The following is a 24,336-nucleotide window of genomic DNA, read 5'->3' on the forward strand; positions in this document are numbered from 1 at the left end:
TCAGAAGAGGCACTACAGGAAATTGTACTCAAAGTGAAAGCAAGGAGTGAAGAATGTAGATTAGGAGTGAGAGAGTAGGGATAAGCAGACCTAACCCCAGAAATGAAACGAAGAGTAAATGGACAAATACTGGGAAAAATGAAATGTTTCACATTGGATCACATCATTTGTGATAATCTGCCTAAGGGGAATTGAGGTAACCCAGACCTGATGTCAGAATGAAGAACATGCTACATCAGAGACTGTTTTGCAATTTATTTCAAGCTGCTACTGATTGGCAACAATCAGGTTTTGTTTATATTAAGTGAAACATCAGTTTTATTCTGTACTGTTCTCCACAATGTAAAAGCCTCTTTTAAACCTACAGATTTCTTTTGAATTCCGTTCTTTGCTGCACTCTCAGCTTGCCACTGTTTTCTTTGATGAAGTCGTTAAGCAGATGGTAGCAGCATTTGAAAGAAGAGCAAAGAAAATGTATGGTCCAGAAACTAACATCCCACGAGAACTTATGCTCCATGAGGTGCATCACACGTAAATAAAGGTCGGAAGGAACCGTTGTAGGTCCTCTAAGTTGTATAATTTATTTATTAGTGTGGTGACTTCCTTTACCTACATGTATCACTTGATTTTATAATACAACACTGTAACCTTTTTGGAAAGGCATCCTAGCAAAGTGTTACATAAGATGCATTATATAGATGTAAGTATACATGTATATAAAGTATAATTTCAGCTGTAACTAATTGTATTTTTCCACATGTTGTGGTGCATTAAGCTTAACTGGCTGCAATAACTTGTTTTAGCCTGTGCCGATGGAGAAGGCAGCCAAGTTTCTATTTATGTAGATATATTTTGGGCTGTTCAGGTAACATGAGCAGTGAGATTTTAGTGTCAAACACTAATTCCATTGTCAAATTATACATTTTAAAGGCTGACATTTTCATAACTTTTTGTTAGCTGTATGCCTTAAACTTTTACTCTAATCCCAGCCAGCTGAGATGGGGCCATCTGTAAATTCAATAACCGTAACAGCATGTTAATTTACAAAATCATTTGGTTCCAAATTATTAAGTACCAATAACAGGGTAACCTGGTAACAATTACATGAAAATATCCATAACACTTTCAGCCTTTATCACTTGTCTCTCAAATGGCAGCTTGATGTGTTCTCCCTAGTAACTAAACAGTTGGAAATTCCCTCTAACTAATCGGTCTAGTGTGGTACTAAACTATTTTGAACACGAGCTGCTGTACTACATGGAGATCTTGAGCACATTGTCCTATAGACTACTGTACATAGCATAACTGATGCACAAGTTAACATGGTGTAACCAGTAGTTGTCAAAACAGGGAACACTCATTCAATCATGGATGAAAAGTTCAAGAACAACTGTGAAGTTGAAATATTTAGTAGTCCTCAGGCAGCCATAAGTAAAAATTGAACTGCCTCTTATAGGCCAGAGACTGACTCACTTGTGCAACTGCACTATAAAATAATGCTGTGTGATTTAATGTATTTTCTTTGTGCCTCTGATTTTCTTCCAAACTTTGAATTGAGAAAAGTAGAAACATTGAACAAATACTTTTGTAATATCCATCCTAAATTGAGAAATACCTTCTCAAAGTACTTACAAATGTCATAGATTCCTGATTTTGTATGTGTGGGGTGTTTATTTATTAAACCCCTACCTGGGATTTCAAAGGGCACAACTTAATGTTCTAATCTTGCACAAGGTTTCAATCTAAGATCTTTGTAAAGTGTATATAGTGTTTTGGGATTTGTAGTTCAATCTTGCCACTGCTCAATAAACAGAATTCCACTGTGATTGTCTTATTCATTGTACATCATACTCTCGGTTAGGAAAACTGTGGTAACAATGTAGCACTTAAGTTTTCCAAACCATAAAACCACTCCAGTCACAAAACAATGATAACCATCTTTTATTTATGGCATTGTTACATGATATAATTTTGTACTGCACTGGAAAGGGTACAGATCTGAGTCTTGTTTTTCACAGAAAACCTGCCTTGATCATTTAACTTGTTACCTGTACTTTTTAAAAGTCAGTCCAGTACTGTTACAATAAAACCAATGAATTTGTGGTTCACACATCCAGTACTTCAAGGAATGTACAAATGTTTTTATTCAGAATACAAAATAAATTACAATTCTTAGCACTGACAGACAGCAGTAAACAAGTTGAGATCCAGTCCAGCACAGTACAGTCCAACTCAGCTCCATTAACTTAATTACAAATATTTTGATGAGCCATTTTCCACAAGCCTGGTTCATACTCATTCATCCTGCAGTCTTCACAATTGGAAGCAGCCATTCAATTGGGACCATATTAACATGTCAGTCACCTCTTTTCATAGGAAAAGATCTGCAGTAAGGGAATTAAAACATATCACCACCCATACCTGCACCACCCATTCCCCCCATGCCACCCATTCCTTGTGCCTTATCATCCTTTGGGAGTTCTGTAACTACGGTTTCTGCTGTTGCTAGGAGAGAGGCAACACCCGCTGCATCCAACAAAGCAGTCCTCACTACCTACAAGTGAAAATATACAAAACAAATTACCAGTTAGTACTCCAGGTTCCATTTAAACAAAATTGAGATTCATTCACTTTGATTTCTGAACTTCAAGTTGGCCTTCCCCGTTGCAATAATTCTCCATTAAAGCATGAGGAAAAGAGGGAGGGAGGTGACTTTACTCAAATAGCACCCAAAAGAATACAGACATTTGAAGTTTAAATAGGAGTCTAATGCAGTGTCTGTAAATAGTAAATGATCATGGCTTGATAGACATTAAATCCAGAAATTATAGCAAGATATATATCAAATGGTGTACCTTTGTGGGATCAATAATCCCTTTTTCAACCATCTTCACAAACTCCCCAGCCATTGCATCATAGCCAATCTCTGGTGGACTCTGCAAGATCTTCTCCACAATTAGACTTCCTTCAACTCCAGCATTTTTGACAATTGTGATTGCTGGTATTTTCAGAGCTTTAGCAACAATTTCAATTCCTGTTGAAATTGGAAAAAAGGTCAGCACATAAACAGTTACATCACTTAACCACAACCCCTCCTCAAATATCAAGTCATAAGCAAATTACTCAGCTTGGAGATATAAATACTAAGCTTCTGCATAACTACAGGTCAATCTTAAAAGGGACTGCATAGTGCAACAAGTTAGAGAACATTGTGACAGTTATTTCAATATCTCCATTTACTGACAAAGCCTCCAGCCGTGTCATTTTTAAATACCTTTACTTTGACTATAGGAGGTAAGTTACATAATGTTTTCAGTAGCTGAAAATGAATGAGCAAATAGAAAAGCAATACAGTACTACTGGATCACTTACCAATTTTTTGGTCTTCATTGATTGGTCGGAGAACATCCAATGCTGGGATGCACCGCAGTAGAGCACATCCACCACCAAGAACAATACCCTCCTCCACAGCAGCTCGAGTAGCATTAAGTGCATCAGTTACTCTGTCTTTCTTCTCATTAACCTCTACGTCACTAGTGCCACCAATCTATTCACAATTGAAGAGTTAAAAATCAATGTAGCAGGAAGTATAAATATTAATTTTGTCACGTAGGCAAATCAGATACACAAAACTAAATGCTGACTCTGCATGTCCACAAATGCCATTGGTAAAGACAAACAGTTTCAATTTGGAAAGTATCAAAGACAAAATTTGGCAATTAACTAAAAGGAGAGGCATCCAGCTAGGTTTCTTTCCCTCCTACAGGAAGCTTCAATGTAGCCAGTCAAGAAAAACAATACTCAGTTAACAACTACTGAGTGTATTTCAATTCGGAGTGGAAACAATATTGTTGTGGTATCTTGCAATTATTGGCAGATCCAAATGCACAGCTTTCAGGATTAAGCACATTCCAGCCACATTTTGTAGCTATGCTGCACTTTGTATTCCCAATAATATCTTGGTTTTTAATTTCACAGCTGAAATTCCCAACCTTTTTGGCATCAGCTCCACTACAATGAATATGAACCCAACTTTCCAAATATATTTACAATATCAATATGTACACTGGAATTGCATTGCTTGTGCACACAAATTCTTTACCTTCAGCACTGCAACACCATCTGATAATTTAGCCAGTCTTTCATTTAGCTTTTCCTTCTCATATTCACTTGTTGTAACATCCAACATTTCCACAATTTCTTGAATGCGTTTTTCAATTGCAGTCTTGTCACCCTTGCCTTTCAACAGCATGGTGTCATCTTTGGTGACAACAACTTCACCAACTTTGCCAAAGTCATGTGCCTGGATATCATCCACATTCAGTCCGAGTGCTTCATCCCCAAATACCTACAAATGTTTGCACAGTTAGATGCTTGCTTGAACTAAAGCAAAAGTCAAATCATGATGCACTTGTTATGCTCTATCTGCAGAAAAACATAATAATTCAAGGTAAATCTCTTATTCAACTCTTACAGATGGCATAATGGCTCAGTGAGGGTGGCACAGTGGTTAGCACTGCTATCTCAGAGTGCCGGGGACCCAGGTTCAATTTGGCCAAGGGTGACTTTGTGGAGTTTGCATGTTGTAGGTGCTCAGTTGAAGTGAAGATATCAAATAGACACTATGCGCAATTATATAAAAAATGGATTTAAATGTTTAATAGTAAAGATTACTTGGACATGGAGACAACATTTAAAAACATAATAAATAGTCAATATATTCCCATGATTCTAATCCATTCTCTTCTAAAAAGGTACAGAGTATTGATGCTCAAGAAGTTTACCAAGCATTATCAATAGGCTTCCTCCCAGTGGTTATTGTTTGTATGAGAAATAATTCTATATTCACCCACACAGACAAACATGTCTTCACCCACATGCTCATTTCCCAATAAGAGCCAAGAATAATGATCATAAGCAGGAATCCTGGATATTAGTTAACTCAGTACAGATCAGCATAATCAGGGATCAAGCCAGACAATGCATTTGCCCACAAATTCAGTGTGTGCCATAGTTTAAATTTTAAAAATGTTATTTAGGTAAAAATATACCATATATATTTACAATAGTTATGTAGTGAATGCATTATATCTGAAGAGATGATCATACGACAGTGGCTTAGTGTTGGGGAAATGGGAAACATTCTTGACCACAAATCATCCTTCACCATGACCATCCCACTTTAAAATCCTAAAATATACCCTGATCTTTATTTCCTTCAAATTTTTACAATTCCAACTCTGGTAGAAAATAGTGTTAAATAGGGCTGATTTATTTATCACACAGGAGATTTATAGGTTTATTTGAGATTTAAATTATGAATGGATGGATCTTGCAGATAGAAACAGACTTGCTAGTGAAGATTAAAGATTAATGTAAGAAATTTAGGACAAGGAGAAAAACACAGCACTGAGGCATTGTAGTGTGCATTATTGTAATTAGTGATTGAAGCAGAGACCATGTAAACATTTAAGAAAAGATAGCTGGTTAAGGAAATGAGGGCAGGCTGCACATAGGATTAGGACTACTACTGCTCGTAAAGAGATGGATTCGGTCAATAAATCCACTTGTGTTGTAGTTCCATCAATACTGAACAGCATTTCAAAATAAGGTTTGATGCCAATCTGTATCATGTTTACTCAAATTTCAGGCTGTAGTCTGCAGAGGCCTCAGAATCATAATCTCGCAAAAAAAATGAGGTTCAGAAAATAAATTCAAATTCAGATATACTTTAACTTTGACTGATTTTGAAACAAGCTCCCTTTTGGAACCAACCTCAGACATTTATAATTTCCTTTATGCTATTATTTCTCAATTATGAGAAAAGCAGTGAATCCCAAACCACATCAAATCTAGAGAGACAGTCAAATATTCAAGGTTGAATACTTTAATTGCTGTCTTGATCTGTATTGTTTTGGCCACTGTATTTTAATTTTCCACCAGCAAAATTTATCCAAGTTTTACATTTGTATGTCATTAAGACAATCTTCCTCAACTATGAACTGACCAATCCTCAAGTCCTATCTCACACTGTATATATGGGAGTATTTCAGTTTGTACATTTGAACTTCAATTTCACTACCAATAAGATGACAACTTAAATACTTCAATACTCAAGTTCAATTGTGCAAGTTAACCCAAAATCAGTGGCTACTCAAGTAACGTACTGACCTGGATAATGCGGTAATAATGATGGTGAAATGGTCAGCGTTCACTGTGACACAGACAGAAACTTCTGGAACCTACATATGGTGTTAAATGCAGGAATCCACAACTTGCTGGCAGTGATTTTACGCTTCTCCACAGGGTACATTTCATTTCCAAAGCAATCAATTAGAAATTACTGAACTGATGAAAACGTGCCCTTTTCAAAGTATTAGTTTCATTGTAAAAAAAAGAGCCTGGGAAAATTAGACCTGTTGAATGAAGTAACTAGTTTTCAAACAGTCCCAAGTTCATAACTACTGCTGAACATTTTTTGGGGGCAGGTACACATTTTTACATATGTGGAATGTCAAATTTCTCCATGATGTTTTGAAAAGCTTCTGCCTTAACCCCACATGTCTCAATTTCTTATTTTTGCTCCAAGCATTATTTGACTACTCACCGTACCACCAGTAGCGATGGCCATGTCCTTCAGTTGGTTCTTCCTGTTGTCACCAAATCCAGGTGCTTTAACAGCCACAACTTGCAAGCCAACCTTCAGCCTGAATGGAGGAAAAATGTACAGAATACAAATCAGTTTTAAAACATTTTAATTGAAAGAAAAAACTACCAAGGTGACTTAACAAATCCAAGTTATTTCAGGAACTAAAATACCTAACTTTTTTGAAAACATTTAGCAAACATTTTCAACCTGAACACAGGTTCAACCTGAACCTGTGTTCAGGTTGAAAGCAGATTGTTGTTTGGGGGGGGTGAATTCTCATGATGATACTACATATCAATTCATCCCACACAGTTAATGATTGTAACCAAACATTAATTTTGATCTATTACCCAAAACATAATATGAGCACATATTTACAAAGTATATTTTTCTAGGTCTCCCAAGTTGAAGGAAAGCAGGAAAACTAACCTATTCAAAACCAATGTGCTGAGTGCTTCCCCATCAATATCTTCAGCAACAATAACTAGAGGTTTACGGTGTGCATTGGCAATCTCCAAGGCAGGCACAATGGATTGTACATTTGAGATTTTCTTTTCACTAAGCAGAAGGTATGCATCTTGGAATTCACATTTTTGCCCTGTTAAAAATAAGTTAGGAGTATGTTAATGTTCTTTATTGTAAACACATCACCATTCTCGATAATAATTGACCAAATCAGCAAATGGGAATACTTCGAGTGCTCAAAATCCAATCCAAAGTGTTGTGAGTTCAAGTGCCAGCGAAAACTCATTTGATCTATCCTTCAATGGGGAACAGCAAGAGGAAAAATGGCAGCCAAGAATAATCCACCAAACTTTTAATCAGACTATTTTTCCTTATATTCCGAATAAATCACATATTGCCAAGACGTAGTCAAGTTACCTAGCTAGTTTAAAGCGGAGATGACAATCACTCAAAGATAAAGGTTAGGTACCTTTGATGGCTAAATAGTTCAGCAAAACTCACTTTCTAAATTTGCACAAAGAAAGGACACTCGGCAAATTACCAGATGACCTTTTAAAAAATAAATTCCATCTTAAGATATGGATATCACTGCCAAGGGCATCATTTAAATTTCTACCCCTTAGAAAAGATGGTGCTGAGACTTGTGTTTCTGCAGCCCACATAGCTGGTATTCTCAAAGCTGTCAGGTCGGCAGTTCCAGGACATTGACCCAGCAATGTTGAAGGAATCTTTCAAGAAAGGGAAAGTAGAAAGGATGCTGTGGTTCTGACCTGGGAACGTTTGTTTTAAGTTGTATCAGAGGCAGTTTGGTAGAATTACATACCTTTAGCTGTGTTGATGAAGTATGGGGAGATGTAACCTCGATCAAATTTCATTCCTTCGATGAGTTCAAGCTCATCATGGAGTGTTTTACCATCCTGTTCACACAAAATGCAACAAAGAAACCATCAGAACACAATACCTTTTAAAAAAAGTCAAAGTATGGTAGCAGAGATTTAACTCTATCTATTGTACTCACCTTGACAGTGATGACACCCTTTCGCCCAACTTTTTTCATTGCATCAGAGATAAGATCACCAATTTCTTTGTCTCCATTGGCTGAAATAGTTGCTACCTATAACAAAGGACAAGAAAGTCATTTTTTCTCCCAAGAACACTGGTTACAAGTTACAGAATAGTTAAGGAGACAGTTAGGCTATATTGCAGCCATCAATAACTGTAATCATATACAATAATGTTGATATTGGTTTGTCAGGTTAAAGAAGTTGCTAGACAATCTACCACCATACAACGAATGACATCAACAACTACCAATTTAAGGTGAAACAATATGGACACAATCATTTGTAATGGAGGGGTGAAAGCTAGGGTCTACATTTCATTAAGTTATTGACCCAGAATTCTCCTGCTATAAATTTGCCGGAAGCCCTGCTAATAGAAAGATGTTCAAAGTCACAGAAGGGAAGCAGGAGCAGCTCCAAGACCAATTTTCAGAGCAGTGGAAGAAATATATTCTTGAAGCTTGCGTTGAGCTCAGACAGAACAGTACAGAAGGCCAAAGATGGAGAGCTGAGTAGGGCAGCAGGAACTAGAATTTGTTTACTTAAAAAAAAAAATCAATCCTACACATTTTGCAGAAAGCTACAAAGAATGTCTTAATTTTGCCATTTCAAGTAATAGCCAGAGTGTTATATTTTGAATAGCCTTAATTTTCAAATTACAGCCAGAGCCTAGGGATTATACGGAACAGGTCAATTACTTTCAATTTTCAGTGAAAACCACAAATCAGTGACATTACCATACACAAGCTTTGTGCCTGGGTTTATTCAGTTTTCTTTTCCTTGCAGTTTCACCAGAAACCGATGCCTTGTTTGAATTCACACTGATAGATAAAATATAACAAGTCCCCGAAACCCAAGACATGCACATTATGAGGAGTTATTCCTCATGTTCTGACCAATATTTATCAACATCAAAAGAACAGATTATCTGGTTACCATATTGCTGTTTGTGAAATGTGCCCATATTAGCTGCTGCATTTCCCACATTAAAACAGTGACTGCTTTTCAAAAGTACTTCATGTTTGAGGCATCCAGTGGCCATGAAAAGTACAAGTCTTCCTTTCCTGGATTTAAGTGGTGCGAGAATGAGATTTTGATCCAGGACCAGAATACTTCACCTGAACTCAACCTTTATAGTTAGCTTTTTGGAAATTTTCTGAGTGTCTTCTTTACATCTTGGTTCAATGTCACTTTGGATGTATTTATACTTAGCAATATATTAAACAGTTGTATACACATTTAAATTTAATGTGCAGTTACATATGGCTAGCTTATGGAAAAACCAAAACAGCAGCACAGATTCTTGCAGATAGCACTCTCAGTTATCCGTTACTTAGAAATTAGAAACAGGAGTATGCCATTTGGCCCTCTGAACCTGCGCCGCCATTCATTTTGATCATGACTGATCATCAAATTCAATATCCTGCTTTCCCCCATATCTCTTGATCCCTTTAGCCCCAAGAGCTATATCTAACAGAAAATGAAAACACAAAATACCTGAGCAATTTCTTCTGGGGTTGTAACTGGTTTGGACATTTTTTTCAGCTCACCAATTACAGTATCTACAGCCAGCATTACACCTACAAAAAGGAAGTTAAAATTAATGGGCATATTAAATTTTTTTATAGTTTTACAATTTGTTAAAATTGCCAGCTGATTTTTTAAAAACCATTACCAGTCTGCAGAAATTCCACTGCATACCAAATGTTACAAATTTGTAGTCTTACCAATGACTAGGAAACCTTCCCATTCGTAGCAGTCTTTTAAAATTATAGGTAGCATAACTGGAGTAGGATCAGACACAATAAAGTTGGTCCAATGTCATTTTTTTGACATTAGTTTCCTTGCTTATGTAGATTGTTGACCCATTATTTTAAAATAAAAAAATAACACTCAGTATTTGATCTTTCTGGCATTTCAGTACTTCCTGAAAGTCTCACATCTGCCACCGTGACTTTCTGGGTATGTGCATTTGTTTATCTGGTTCCTGACCGTCTTCACTAATTTCCCAAACACAGCAACACATCACCATCACTTTGAGCAGCAGGTTACTTGATGACAAACAACCAGTGTTGATTATTCTTAATACCAGCATTTTGGAAAGGCAATTACTTCTGGAAATGTCTTCCTGGAAAAATAATAGGTAATTTCACCAGAGTTTTGTTTACTTTAAAAACTTTTTATTTTGATCAATCTTGGTCAATTTTCATTTATTCCAATCTTTAGGAGCAGTGTACTTTTAAATTTTATGTGATAACAAATATTCAAGCTCAAAATTCACTGCTGTCTTTTTATGGCACTCAATTCAAGACTGATTTTTAATGCAACAAGTTAACAAACAGACCAGGAATGAAGTCACAGGGAAAGGTGATTTTCAGCTTACTTTCAAATAAAATACAAAGTTGGTTCTTCCCTACAAGTCACTATAAAAGTTCCATGGCTATTCCAACAGAAAGTGAGGAGGGCCTTGCAGTACTGTATTCTGATCACTTGATGGTGCTGCATAGCAAAACAGCACCACTCAGTGGTCAGAATTGCAGCTCCAAACATTAATATTAATTGCTTAATGTGTATAAAACAGCAGTTTGTAAAAGATATTACAGAAAAATGTTGCATGTGCTATGCCAATTATACAGTTCAGTTGCAGGAAAGTTTTATTAATTTGGAGAATGCAATTTAACAACTGAATACCATAAATTCGAATGTGACAATTGCAAATAATGTCCCCAAAGCAGAAGGATTGGATCAGGTCCAACAAGTGCTGCAAGGGAACAGACAGTACAGAAATTTAAATGAGAAACAACTGCTCTTAAAATAGTTCATATTTTACATTAAAAACTAATACTAGTCATTTGCCCACATCCCCTTCTAGGGCAAGTCTGTTGGGCATCAGCATTCCTCATAAAAATCAAGAAACCTAAAAATGCTGAAAGCTGTCTGAATTTATGGTAAAATCTCGGCGTGGATAAGGAATTGGAAAGAGGAAAGAAAGCAAGTGGCAGGTACGTGTTGGTGAGTGAGTGAGCCAGGGTGGGTCCAGAGAGATTAATACCAAATAGAGTCATCTAAAATTTAGCGCTGTGACCCCGTTAGTGCTCCAAATCTATGTCAATACATTGGATTTGGAAAGCTAACACAAAGTAGTCAAGATCACAGACTGGTACTCAACAATGGAGCTGCTGAGATGAACAAAACAGCCAGCAATTGACAAAAGGAATTTGATAAACCGATTGTTGGACAAGTCAACAGCAGGTGGAATTCCAAACTTTTAAATTCAAGATGCTGTAAAGATGTTGTAAACATTCGATGAATGACGTAGATCTGTTCAGAAGGGAGGGATCTAGCAGAGTAATAATTTCAACACAAACACCAATTCACTCTAAAGCAGCAATTAAAAAGACTGATAAGAAAACCAATTATTATTGCAGGCCCAAATATGTCAGGAGATGTCATGCTGAAACCGTCCAGTATGGTGGGCCAAGTGAATCCGGAATACCCATTCAACGTTGATCATCCAAGGCATAAATAAAAACATTCAAGCCATCGACACAGCACAGAAGAGCCAAAGCCCAATTATTGGTGTCAAAGGAAAGAGTTGCAAGAAAAAAAACCTTGAAGAATCTGGGCTCTTAATCTAAAGAACTACTTGTCAACAATCTTCTGTATTGGCAGCTGAATGGTTGGAGTGTGCTAGAGAAGGAGGAAAAGACAGGAATGCAGATATTTTATCCTAAACGAAAGAGTGAAAATTATTACAGTGATATTAATCTTGTGAAGAGTCTTTCATGTGTGAATTCAGTTAAACAGTGCCATAGCCAAACACACCCTGTGCTCACCCATTGCCACAAACTTTCCCACAGAAGTCATACTGGTTGGTTTTCACCGCCCCCCCCCCCCCCCAAACATTAAAAAGGAGTGCATTAGACAAACATAGGTCAACTGTAACATCCTTATCATCACCCTAGTAGAGATCCAACAGCCTCAGCAGAGACCAAGTATTGTGATGCTCAGAACCTCTATCTCAAAATATAGGTGAATGAATAACTTCAATAGAAGATGAACACCAGTACAGTATTAATTCAAATTAAGCACTTCTAACTCTGAGAATACAATAGTGAATGCAATACTGGACCACACCAGACTGTGTCTCCAAGAACATTACGTAGTGAGTTATTCAGAAATGGATAACTTAACCACTTGAGATTCAATATTTTACTTTTAGTTCCAAATGGTACATTTTCGGTAACCTTGTACAGAAGTCAAGATTAAATACATTATTCAGGATAAAAGGCTGGAAGAGAGCATACACATGGAGGACAACTCAGACAGTGAGCAAAAGGTGTCATCCAATGTTTCCTCCAGGTTTTTTTGTTACGTGGCTTTTTTTTTGCCGTGCATAGCAAGTTCCAGCTGCTTCAAGGCCATGCACCCACTCAGTTTAAAGGAACATTGATATTAAAAACATCCTATGGTACTATTCAGAGAACAGTGATTTATCTTAAGCGCTCTTAACCAACATCACCTTCCTTCCTCTTAACTTTTCCCACATTGCATGGGATAGCCACAATGTTGGTCTTCATACTAACCATTTTTTGGATTTGGTGAATGGTTTTACAGCTGGATGCTCTTCCTGCCATCAACTCACCCTATTTATCTGGATTGGGGATCAACAAAACACGCTGGCTTGCCCACACCAGGTGGAGTTAACTAACACCACCAAAACAACAAATTGGTCCTTCATTTCACTATAATTTGGAGCACACTGCTGTTTATTTCAATTATTTAGAAACTCACAAATGCATCAGTAGGATGAGGTGTTCAGGTTGGAAAATGCATACTTTGTTAAATATCACAAATATTATAAGAATTAGGTAATCACTGAGAAAAAGCATCAAAAACTAACCTCGTCTTATCTCCACCGGATTAGCTCCTTTACTGATTTTCTCAAACCCTTCTTTAGCGATGGCTCTTGCAAGAACTGTTGCTGTGGTGGTTCCATCACCTGCCTCTTCATTTGTGTTGTTGGCAACATCTTGTACTAGCTTAGCACCAATGTTTTGGTACTTATCTTTTAAATCGATTGCTTTAGCTACCGTTACTCCATCTTTTGTCACTTTAGGACTTCCCCAACTCTGTTCTAGAATAACTGTTCGACCCTAGATGAAAATAGTAAACACATTGGACCACTGTTAGTTATACGTGTACTACGTTCAGTTTTTTTATTTCCTCAATACCAAGTATTGCTGTACAGTTGTATGGTTCCAGGCTCCTTCAGCCTTTGAGCACTTTGCAAAAATGGTAAGTCTTTAATGCACAAGTCTTGACTAAAGTTACTTAGAAACTCACGTAGGACCAGTCAGCCAAAATGAGATTTCAGCCGGAGTGAGGGTATCAGGAATTTGGAGTGGAGTGGGAATTCAGTGCTGGGGAAAGAGGTGCTCATTTTTGGGAGGAGCAGAGAGGCTGACCTGCGAGGGAGACTTGAGGGCAAGTGAGAGGTAGAAATAAATTGAACCGTGACATCACAGCCAGCAGATAAGTGATTGGCTGGTGACTTGGCATTGTAGTTGTTGTTGGAAGTTAACTTAAGAGTTAAGTAATGACAGGAGATCCCAGACCCGTGTCACGCTCCTCTTGTGCGATGTGGGAATTCAGGGATCCTTCCGGTATCCTTGGTCCATCATGTGCAAGTAATATGTCCAACTGCAGCTCCTGTTAGATCACTTGACGGCTCTGGAGCTGATGGATTCACTTTGGAGCATCCACAATGCTCAGGAAGTCATGGATTGCATGTTCAATGAGTTGGTCACGCCACAGATAAAAATTACTGAGGGAGATAGGGAATGGTGACACCAGATAGAAGAGTAGGAAGGCAGTGGGTCCCCTGCAGTCATCTCTCTAAAACAGACATACCATTTTGGATACTGTTGGGGGAGATGGCTCGCCAGGAGAAGGTGGCAACAGCCAGATTCATGGCACCGTAGCTGGCTCTGCTGTACAGGAGGGCAGGAAATAAGAGTGGCAGAGCTATAGTGAAAGAGGACTCAATTGTAAGGGAAATGTGGAGATGCTGGCATTGGATTGGGGTGGGTACAGTAAGAAGTCTCACAACATCATGTTAAAGTCTGACAGGTTTATTTGGTAGCATGAGCTTTTGGACCTTGAGCAGCGCTCCAAAAGCTCATGCTACCAAATAAACCTGTCGGACTTTAACCTGGTGTTGAGACTTCTTACTGCAAGGGAAATAGACAGGCATTTCTGAGGATGCAAACAAGACTCCAGGATGGTATGTTGCCTCTCTGGTGCAAGGGTCAAGGATGATTCTGAGCAGCTGCAGAACATGCTGGAGGGGGAGGGTGAACAGCCACCTGTCGTGGTTCATATACACACCATGATATAGGTAAAAAAGGGGATGAGTCCTACAAGCTGAATTGAGAGAGTTAGGAGTTAAACTAAAAATTAGACCTCAAAATTAGTAATCTCAGGATTGTTACCAGTGCCACATGCTAGTCACAGTAGGAATGTCAGGATAGCCAAGATGACCACGTGGCTTGAGAAATGGTGCAAAAGGGAGGGCTTCAAATTCCTGGGACATTGGAAACGGTTCCAATGGGAAGTGGGACCAGTACAAAATCGGACGGTCTGCATCATTGGATGTTCTGCACCTGGACAGAACTGGAACCAATGTCCTAGAGGGAGCTGGCGCTGTTGGGAAGGGCTTAAACTAGCATGGCAGGGGGGTTGGGAACTGAAGCAGGAAGTCAGAGGGAAGTAAAGTGGAGACAGAAACAAAAGACAGTAAGGGGAAAAGCAGAGAAACCAAAGTCAAAAATAAAAAAGAGCCACAGTACAGAGGCTGGAGAACTCAGTGAATGGATACAGTAAAAGAGAAATAAAATATAGTGAGAGTGTACAAAATATGACCAGACAGATGGTCTGAGAAAGCAGGGCAGAGAGCAAGGAAAGTCTAGATTAAACTGCATTTATTTCAATACAAGAGCTCTGACAGGCAAGGCATTTGAACTCAGGGCATGGATGGGTATGTTGGACTGGGATATTATAGCTTTACTGAAACATGGCTAAGGGAGTGGCAGGACTGGCAACTCAATGTTCCAGGGTACAGATGCTATAGGGAAGATAAAACAGGAGGAGGTAAGAGAGGAGGGGAAGTTGCGTTTTTGAATCGGGAAAACATCACAACAATACTGAGAGGGCATACATCCAAGGGTTCGCGCACTGAGTCAAATGGGTAGAACTGAAAAATAAGAGAGATCACTTTGGTAGGACTGTGCTCCAGGCCACCAAATAATCAGCGGGAAATTGAGGAGCAAATATGTAAGGAGATTACAGATAACTGCAAGAAAAATAGGGTGGTAATAATAGACTTGAACTTTCCCAACATTGACTGGGGCAGCCATAGCATTAGGGGCTTGGATGGACAGAAATTTGTTGAGTGTATTCAGGAGGAATTTCTCATTCACTATGTAGAGATGTGGATGACCCGACGAGGGAAATAAGAAAGGGCAGGTGACAGAAGTGTTAGTGAGTGATTGCGTTGGGACCAGTGACCATAATTCCATTCGTTTTAAAATAGCTATGAAGAATGATAGGTCTGGCCTAAAAGTTAAAATTCTAAATTGGGGCAAGGCCAATTTTGATGGTATTAGACAGGAACTTTCAAAAGTTGATTAGGGGAATCTGTTGGCAGGCGAAGGGACGTCTAGTAAGTGGGAGGCTTTAAAGTGTGTCAACCAGGATTCAGGGTAAGCATATTCCTTTCAGAGTGAAGGGCAAGGCTGGTAGAAGTAGGGAATCCTGGTCAAAAAGGAGGAGGCATATGACATGCATAGGCAGCTGGGATCAAGTGGATCCCTTGAAGAGTATAGAGATTCCCGGCTCGGGTCACTGTCTGTGTGGAGTTTGCACATTCTCCTCGTGTCTGCGTGGGTTTCCTCCGGGTGCTCCGGTTTCCTCCCACAGTCCAAAGATGTGCGGGTTAGGTTGATTGGCCAGGTTAAAAAAAAAAAATTGCCCCTTAGAGTCCTGGGATGTGTAGGTTAGAGGGATTAGCGGGTAAAATATGTGGGGGTAGGGCCTGGGTGGGATTGTGGTCGGTGCAGACTCGATGGGCCGAATGGCCTCCTTCTGCACTGTAGGGTTTCTATGATTCTACTTCTATGGGTGTAGGAGTAGAGTTGAAAGAGAAATCAGGGGGACAAGAGATTGCTTTGGATAAGGCAAAGGAGAATCCAAAGAGCTTCTACAAATACATAAAGGGCAAAAGAGTAACTACGGAGAGAGTAGGGCCTCTTAAGCATCAACAAGTCACCTATGTGCAGATCCACAAGAGATGGGTGAAATCCTAAATGAACATTTCTCACTGGTTTTTACAGTTGAGAAAGGCATGGATGTTGGAGAACTTGGGGAAATAAATAGTGATTTCTTCAGGAGTGTACATATTACAGAGGTGGTGGTGTTGGAAGTCTTAAAGCGCATCGAGGTAGATAAATCACCAGGACTTGATGAAATGTATCCCAGGACATTGTGGGAGGCTAGGGAAGAAATTGCAGGTCTCCTAGCAGAGGTATTTGAATCATCGACAGCCACAGGGGAGGTGCCTGAAGGTTGGAGGGTACCCATCTGTAGTGGGTAAGTTGTTAGAAGGTATTCTGAGAGACAGGATCTACAGGTATTTAGAGAGGAAAGGACTGATTCGGGACAGACAGCATGGTTTTGAGTGTGGGAAAAAAAAATCACAAAATGATTTGAATGAGAATTTAGGAGGCATGGTTAGTAAGTGTGCAGATGACACCAAGATTAGTGGCATAGTGGACAGTGAAGAAGATTATCCAGGATTGCAATGGGATCTTGGTTAATTGGGTCAATGGGCTGATGAATGGCAGATGGAGAATGTGAGGTGATGCATTTTGGTAGATCGAATCGGGGCAGCACCTACTCAGTTAATGGTAGGGTGTTGGGGAGAGTCGTTGAACAAAGATCTAGAAATACAGGCTCATAGCTCCTTCAAAGTGGAGTCTCAGGTAGACAAGGTGGTGAAGGCGGCATTTGGCACGTTTGGTTTCACTGGTCAGAACACTGAATACAGGAGTTGGAATGTCTTGTTGAAGTTGTACAAGACATTAGTACGGCCATACTTGGAATACGGTGTACAGTTCTGGTCACCCTATTATAGAAAGGATATTAAACTAGAAAAGAGTGCAGAAAAGATTTACTAGAATGCTACTTGGACTTGACGGTTTGAGTTGTAAGGAGAAGCTGGATAGACTAGGTCTTTTTTCCCTGGAGCACAGGAGGCTTAAGGGTTATCTTATAGAGGTCCATAAAATAATGAGGGACGTAGATCAGCTAGATAGTCAACATCTTTCCCCAAAGGTAAGGGAGTCTAAAACAAGGGAGCATAGGTTTAAGGTGGGAGGGGAGAGATACAAAAGGGTCCAGAGGGACATTTTTTCCCCCCATACAGAGGGTGGTGAATATCTCGAACAAGCTGCCAGAGGCAGTAGTAGAGGCGGGTATAATTTTATCTTTTAAAGTAACTTAGTCACATGGGTATAGAAGGATATGGGCAAAATGCAGGCAATTGGGACTAGCTTACTGATAAAAACTGGGCAGCATGGATAAGTTGGGCCAAAGGGCCTGTTTCCATGCTGTAAACCTCTGATTCTAAATGGTTACTCTTTGATGACCAGGCCACAAACTGGTTGAAAGCAACATCTGACAAATTCACTCTGGAAATTATAGGCTTAACTGACTGCATAGGGATCAAAGCTGGTCACTTAACATTTCAGTTTGCAAGTAATGGAATATTTTCTGGTAAGCATGGTGCTAAAACCCCAAATCACAACATGGAATACTTTGGCCATTTTTCAACAATGTGGTTCGACTGACCGCTTGTTTAAAAAGGGGTCAACTGCTCAAGCAAGTCCCATGGATTCTGGTCATTTGAAAAATGATCAAATTGAAAACTGGCCCAAAATAATAAGCAATTTAATGGTATGCCTGGTTTTTCAGACACATTCTTACTCCTTGGTATTGGAAGTTTTTTCTGATCTGTGCAGTTACCAAGGCTTCAAAATATCAGAACACAGACATGAACCAAAGCACAGCAGAAGAGATCTATTCTGCATGGTGCAGAAAGATTACTCATTTAAGTTGACTAAGATAACCCACTGGAGTTGACTAGCCTTAATGTGCTTTGCTACAGAAATAATACACAAAAGAATTGTACAAATTATACCACACAATTCGCAAAACCATGATTTGTCTTCTGTGGAATAAGCAACTTATGTTTAACTAGCGTCTTGGACATAATGAAACATTCCAATGTGCTTCACAGGAGCATTATGAAAGAAAATGACAGTTAGCCACACAAGGAGATATTATAACGGATAACAAAAAATTTGATCAGAGTTAAGTTTTAAGAAGTGTCTTAAAAGGAGGAAAGAGCAGATTTAAGGTTGGAATTCCAGTGCTTGGGCCAAGGGCAACTGAAGACACGAACACCACTGTTGTGATGTTTATAACTGGGAATGCACAAGAGGTGAAGCAGCAGATATCTGATGGTTGTGGGGTTGGAGGAAATTACAGAGATAGGAAGGGGCAACGTCATAGGAATTGAAGAAGAAGAATGCATTTTTAAAAAAATCACAAGGTAGCTTGACTGGGAGCCAATGGTCAGTGAGCATAGGGTACTAGACCTGCTGCAAGTTAAGACATAATGTGGAGATGCGGCATTGGATTGGCAGAAGTCTCACATCACCAGGTTAAAGTTCAACAAGTTCATTTGGTTTCATGAGCTTTCGGAGCGCTGCTCCTTCATCAGCTGATTAGAGAGTTGGGTTCAAACAGGGCATATATAGACATAGTTACGGTGAAGTTAAGACATGAGCAGAGTTTTAAGTCTGCATCTCTAGAACTTAAGTGAGCAGAGATGATGAGGGCCTCACCAGGGAACAGTGAGGGCAAGAGAGAGAGAGAAATTATTTTATTGGGGACTAGGACAAAAATGGAAGCGAGGGTGCACTTGAGTAAATCAGTAGCTGGAGAAATGACATGGCAAACAGAGGGCCAATGGTTAGATGGTGAGGATTTTGACAGTGCAGATGTCAGTGAATTGGGGAGGGACAGGAAGTGGTACGGTTGGGCCATGTGGGTGGTGAGTGATACAAGGACATGGTCTTATCTGTGACCAAAACCCTGAGAGTAGCGAGACTGCATAAGATGGCTGGCCATGAATATAGGTCAGGAAGTTTTCATGCAGGGAGGGGTTCAGAGAGGATAAGAGGGCAACGAACTCAGAATTTTGATGGAGGTTGAAATCACTAAGTATGATAAGTGATTTGGTGCAGAGGCAGAAGGAAGAAAGCTGTGAAGAAATCTCAGTGGACAAAGTTTTATTGTATCCGGAACGGTGGCACAAAATGATGTTTTTGAAAGAGAGAGAGAGATGAGAGGGGAACAAGTTCAGATACTCAAAGAAGGAGCAAGTGGCAGGGGGTGTCAGGCCCAGCGCTGATCATAAGCACCGCAAGTCAGTCTTAATGAAGTGAGTGGTGGAAGATGGAGCCAGGTAGAAAGGCTTGGTTAAGAGGGAAGATTTCAATCAAGACCATGACAACTGTGCACCACAAATTCACAGATGCCAAGGTTTTTATCACAAGTGGAAAGACATTCTGGAGGGAGGTGCATGGTGGGGTGGCGAGAACTGATTTGCTGGCAGAGCAAACGTGGTGATAATAGTAGTGCAGAGTTAAAATTGGAGCTCAGTGGTGGCATTAAGACCACTTCGGAAGGGTGGAATTAGCATGAAGCAATAACTGGCTGTTGGTCCAAGCAAAAAATGTTGGGAAATCTCAGCACGTCTGACAGCATCTGCTCTGATGAAGGATCATCTAGACTCGAAGCGTTGGCTCTATTCTCTCCCCACAAATGCTGTCAGACCTGCTGAGATTTCCCTGCATTTTCTGTTTTTGTTTCAGATTCCAGCATCCACAGTATTTTGCTTTTAGCTGTTGTCCAAGTATGGAGACAGGTAAAACCAAAGAAGTTATAAAAGCAGCTTATGTTTGAAACTAAACTTTGCCTCACCTAGCATTATCTCAAATCGGTCTTTGGAGGAATTTAGGAACTCAGTCCAAATCACAATGGAATTTTGTGGTTACACTGTTGAGTCCCTGTCCCATTACTGCACATGTAACTGGATGTTGACTCCTAGTGTTCCATGAAGAAACAAAAGACAGGTGCTCAGAGGAAGCAACTGAAACCATGGACGTTTCCTTTGGCAGACCCAAATTCACAAACATCCCAACCTCCTCAGGATCTGCAGACTGCACTTTTTACACGCCCCACGAGTAGGTACATGGCTGTATCTGGTTCAAAATTTAACAATGTTATGGAATATCCTCAAGGAACAACTTGTTGAACAGGTCAAATGCTGGAATTGCTGCAGCAAGTAACTCAGTTCCCAACTCCCCAGAGTCTGTCCCCATTTACAAGGCACAAGTGAGCACTGTGATGGCATACTCTCCATTTGCCTGGATGAGTGCAGTTCCAACAACACTCAAGAAGCTTGACATCAACCAGAATAAAACAATCCATTTAAGCAGTCCAACCATGCACAGTGGCAGCAGTCTGTACCACAAACAAGATGCATGGCAGCAACTCGTCAAGCCTCATTTGACAGCACCTTACCGAGGACAAGGGCAGCAGGTGCGTGGACACACCACCACCTACAAGTTCCCCTCCAAACCACACACCATACTGACTTGGAACCACATCTCTGTCCTCTTTTTAGGTCAAACCAAACCAAGTAAACAAACTCAGATTAAATCAGGACAAAGTAAAAGGGGCAGCTCCCCAAAAAGGAGGGGGAACAGTCCGAACAGAAATCAAAGTACAAAGGAAACTTGAAAACATCAAATTAAAATGTGATTATTGGGGTCAATAATGCACCCCAACCCCTGCGGTGCCCAGCGGGCGGCTGGGTCAAAATTTGGAACTCCCTTCCCAAACACCACATGGACTGCAGCAGTTCAAGGCAGCAAATCATCAAGACCTTCTCAAAAGGCAATTGGGGATGGACAACTAATAGTAACTTAGCCAGCAACACCCACATCTCATGAAGGAACAAAAAATGCTCAAAATATCATTTATGACTTTTGCTTAGATTTGCAGCCTTGAAAGGTATAGTTTGGATTTTCTGTTTTAAAAGAGATGTTCTAAGCTCAAAGATAGCCAAAAGGAACATATAGCTGAACCAAAGCTTGGGATCAGGTTTATGCAACTGTCTAAAGTGCAGACTCAGTTGCACAAAAGATGATTTTCTTGTCTTTTTAGCTAGAGTGAAAATTAAAAGATTCCACCTAGTCACTAAGTCCCCTGTAAAGTGAACTATGAATGAGGGGAACCATTAGGCAAAAGCAGAGTGCTTTCATGTGTCCTTGATGCTTCTTTAGAGCAAGTGAATTTTTGCAAAGGTGATTATGATGTATCATATTCAGAATGTTTTCATTCCAAGGCGTCACAATTACATAAATATGATCTTAAATCATTTTTCCACTGCCTAAGTTCATGCTTAAAGAATTCCTGTTGGCTTCTGCCAATGAATGACTGTTTTTGTGCTCTTTTATAAACCCATGGAGGACATAGAATCTGGAGTGAATTTTATAATGAGACTGCACCCAAACTAATTGGCACAGTAGAACCCATTCTAATGGATGCAAAGCCTGAGGAGTAGAAAGCCCAACTCAGTAACTCATTTGGACAATGTTTACCGTGCTTTGTATTATAATTAATAATTTAACAGTAAATTAGTGAAACAACAGCAAGAGCAAGCTATGTTCCTGCTGAATTCCTGAGCTGAAAGGATTGGTGAAGAAATGCCAATAGTCTATGAAATCAGCAGCATGTGATACACAACCCCAAACTCAGCTGTTCTTCAGAAGCTGAGGAATTGTGTTTTAAAATGCAGTTCCAATTCCTATCCAAAAGAGAACCAGTGAAACGGAGGTCTTGTGGGACATTAGTGGCTTTTCCAAAGTAAGAGGACAACATGGCGGGTATAATCAAATGTGTAAATAAAAACAATATACTCGATTTCAATCTTCTAAGATTGGAGGTAAATAGTGGCTTTAGTCAAGACTGCATAATAACACTTAAATCACAAGAGAAATCTTTGCATTGCTTTCATTAAATTTCTGTTAAAGCTTTCAACCTAATATCTTGTGAAGAAACTGCCAGCTATTGGGGTATATACCAATTCTTTGATTTTATCCAAGATGAAAATTTGCCACAAAAATCAGTGATGGAGAGCTTCTTTTTCTCAAAAGTGGAGATAAGTATATCCATTGTCACTCATTTATTGCAGCATGGAGGCACAATGGTTAGCCCTGCTGATTCTCAACGCCAGGAAACTTTAATTTGATTTGTCACATGTATAAACATAGTGAAAAGTATTATTTCTTGCCTGCTATACAGACAAAACATACCTTTTATAGAAAAGGAAATGAGAGTGCAGAATGTAGTGTTACAGTCATAGCTAGGGTGTAGAGAAAGATCAACTTAATGCAAGGCAAGTCCATTCAAAAGTCTGACAGCAGCAGGGAAGAAGCTGTTCTTGAGTGGGTTGGTACATGACCTCAGACTTTTATATCTTTTAAGTCTGCATGTTCTCCCATGCCTGTGTGGGTTTCCTCCCATACTCCAAAGATGTGCAGGTTAGGTTGATTGGCCACGGTAAATTGTCCCTTAGTGTCCCAAGATTATAGGTAAGGGGAATTTGTGGGGTAAATATGTGGGATTACAGGGATAAGGCCTGGGTAATATGCTCTGTAGGAGAGTTGGTGCAGACTTGATGGGCCGAATGGCCTCCTTCTGCACTGTAGGGATTGTATGAATGCCTTTGTTAAAAAGTGTAAGATTTTCCAACATTTTCTCTGCTGTTAATATGGTGTTGGATTGGCATGTGAACTTCTGTGGTTTGGTTTAGAGTAGACAATCTGAAAACATGAGTTTCCATGCAAGCCCGACAGCAGACCTCCCCCCGCCCCCCCACAAAAAAAAACCTCACTTGCATAGAGACCCAGCTGTATGTCCACTGAGTGAAACCCTCTGGTCAGTTAGTACAATGGTCAGTTAGTACAAATCACTACCAACTTGTTTTGAAGGGGAGCTTTGATATATTGAGGAAAGTAACAATGTTGCAACTGCAGCACAATAAATATTTCTGAAGATTCTCAAATAGCTGGGCATTCGTCCAATTATCCATTAACAAACGGATTAATCGTCTACCAAAAAAAAACCTAAAGGCTTATGTCCAAAAATAATTCTTCTCCAACAGCAGATGTTATTATGCATTAACGCTGGCATTATGCATTACACAACCTAGGCTGATCGACATAAATGTAATAAGAATATTTCTAGAACACCAAACTATTTAGCTCCAGCCCGTTAAGGACATGGCAGAATCCTGACCTTTGGTCCCATTGTAACTGCTACAGCATCAGCGAGAAGATCGACTCCTTTCAACATCAGAGCCCGGGCTTCAGCTCCAAATTTCACATCCTTGGCATAGGCTCTGGTGAGATGAGGTGCAAGTAGACGAGACACGGGCCTTACCTGGCGCAAAACGGTTGGCAAACGGAGCATTATCTACAACAGAAAAAATATCAACTTTTCAGCCACACACTAAATTTAGAAGAGGCTGAGAGATGGGAGGCAGCAACATGGGCCTCTGCACATGTCACCAGCGGACACACGTCACAAGGTCAAATTAAAGTAGCGCAACGTTCCGCAAAATCATGGAGATGCACCAAAAAAAAAGCGACTCAAATTCTACAGCATCTAGATCCGTCAAAACGTGCAGTTGTCGGTCAGTCTGTAGTGAGATATCCAGCAATGGACCCTGGTTCCTGCACTTCATTCATTGACCAATTTTATCCGCATAAAAAAGACGGGTGCAGTTTGCAAAATGTATTTTACCGAACCGATTTCCCAATAATCCATACTTACTGATTTGGTTTATTTAAAAAAACAACAAAAAAAAGGAGTTATTCAGACAGTTCCAGCCCTGCCTTCAGACCGGTTCTGCAGCTACGCACAAACTGCACGATTCGCGGGACTGGGTCTGTCTCTGGGAGCACG

At 39.7% G+C, this 24,336-nt stretch overlaps 2 protein-coding genes across 2 annotated transcripts in view; one reads left to right on the plus strand and one right to left on the minus strand.

Moving 5' to 3' along the window:
• coq10b (coenzyme Q10B) overlaps window positions 1-1,826 on the plus strand; it is a 30,279-nt gene extending 28,453 nt beyond the window's left edge. The window contains exon 5 of the mRNA XM_078228644.1: window positions 368-1,826. Coding sequence (XP_078084770.1) covers window positions 368-535 — 168 coding nt within the window. The 3' untranslated portion in view covers window positions 536-1,826. The remainder of the gene's footprint in view (window positions 1-367) is intronic.
• A 126-nt stretch (window positions 1,827-1,952) lies between these two features.
• On the minus strand, window positions 1,953-24,336 carry hspd1 (heat shock 60 protein 1). Its single transcript, XM_078228643.1, has 12 exons — window positions 24,205-24,336; window positions 23,668-23,844; window positions 13,079-13,331; window positions 9,673-9,755; window positions 8,133-8,228; window positions 7,938-8,031; window positions 7,079-7,247; window positions 6,608-6,707; window positions 4,103-4,348; window positions 3,373-3,547; window positions 2,856-3,034; window positions 1,953-2,554 (listed from the first exon to the last, which is right to left on the minus strand). Exons 2-12 carry the CDS (start codon window positions 23,839-23,841, stop codon window positions 2,399-2,401), a joined length of 1,725 nt encoding a protein of 574 aa, XP_078084769.1. The 5' UTR covers window positions 23,842-23,844; window positions 24,205-24,336; the 3' UTR covers window positions 1,953-2,398.

Source organism: Mustelus asterias, chromosome 14 (genome assembly GCF_964213995.1).
Source record: "Mustelus asterias chromosome 14, sMusAst1.hap1.1, whole genome shotgun sequence".
Taxonomy (NCBI): Eukaryota; Metazoa; Chordata; class Chondrichthyes; order Carcharhiniformes; family Triakidae; genus Mustelus; species Mustelus asterias.

Bases quoted from the DNA above. Each gene is read 5' to 3' on its own strand.
- hspd1 (XM_078228643.1), bottom strand. From the start codon at position 23,841: ATGCTCCGTTTGCCAACCGTTTTGCGCCAGGTAAGGCCCGTGTCTCGT. The intron at 13,332-23,667 runs GTCAGGATTCTG...ATTTTCATCTAG, and splicing joins CAGTTACAATGGGACCAAAG to GGTCGAACAGTTATTCTAGA. The intron at 3,035-3,372 runs GTAAGTGATCCA...CAATTTCAACAG, and splicing joins CAATGAAGACCAAAAAATTG to GAATTGAAATTGTTGCTAAA.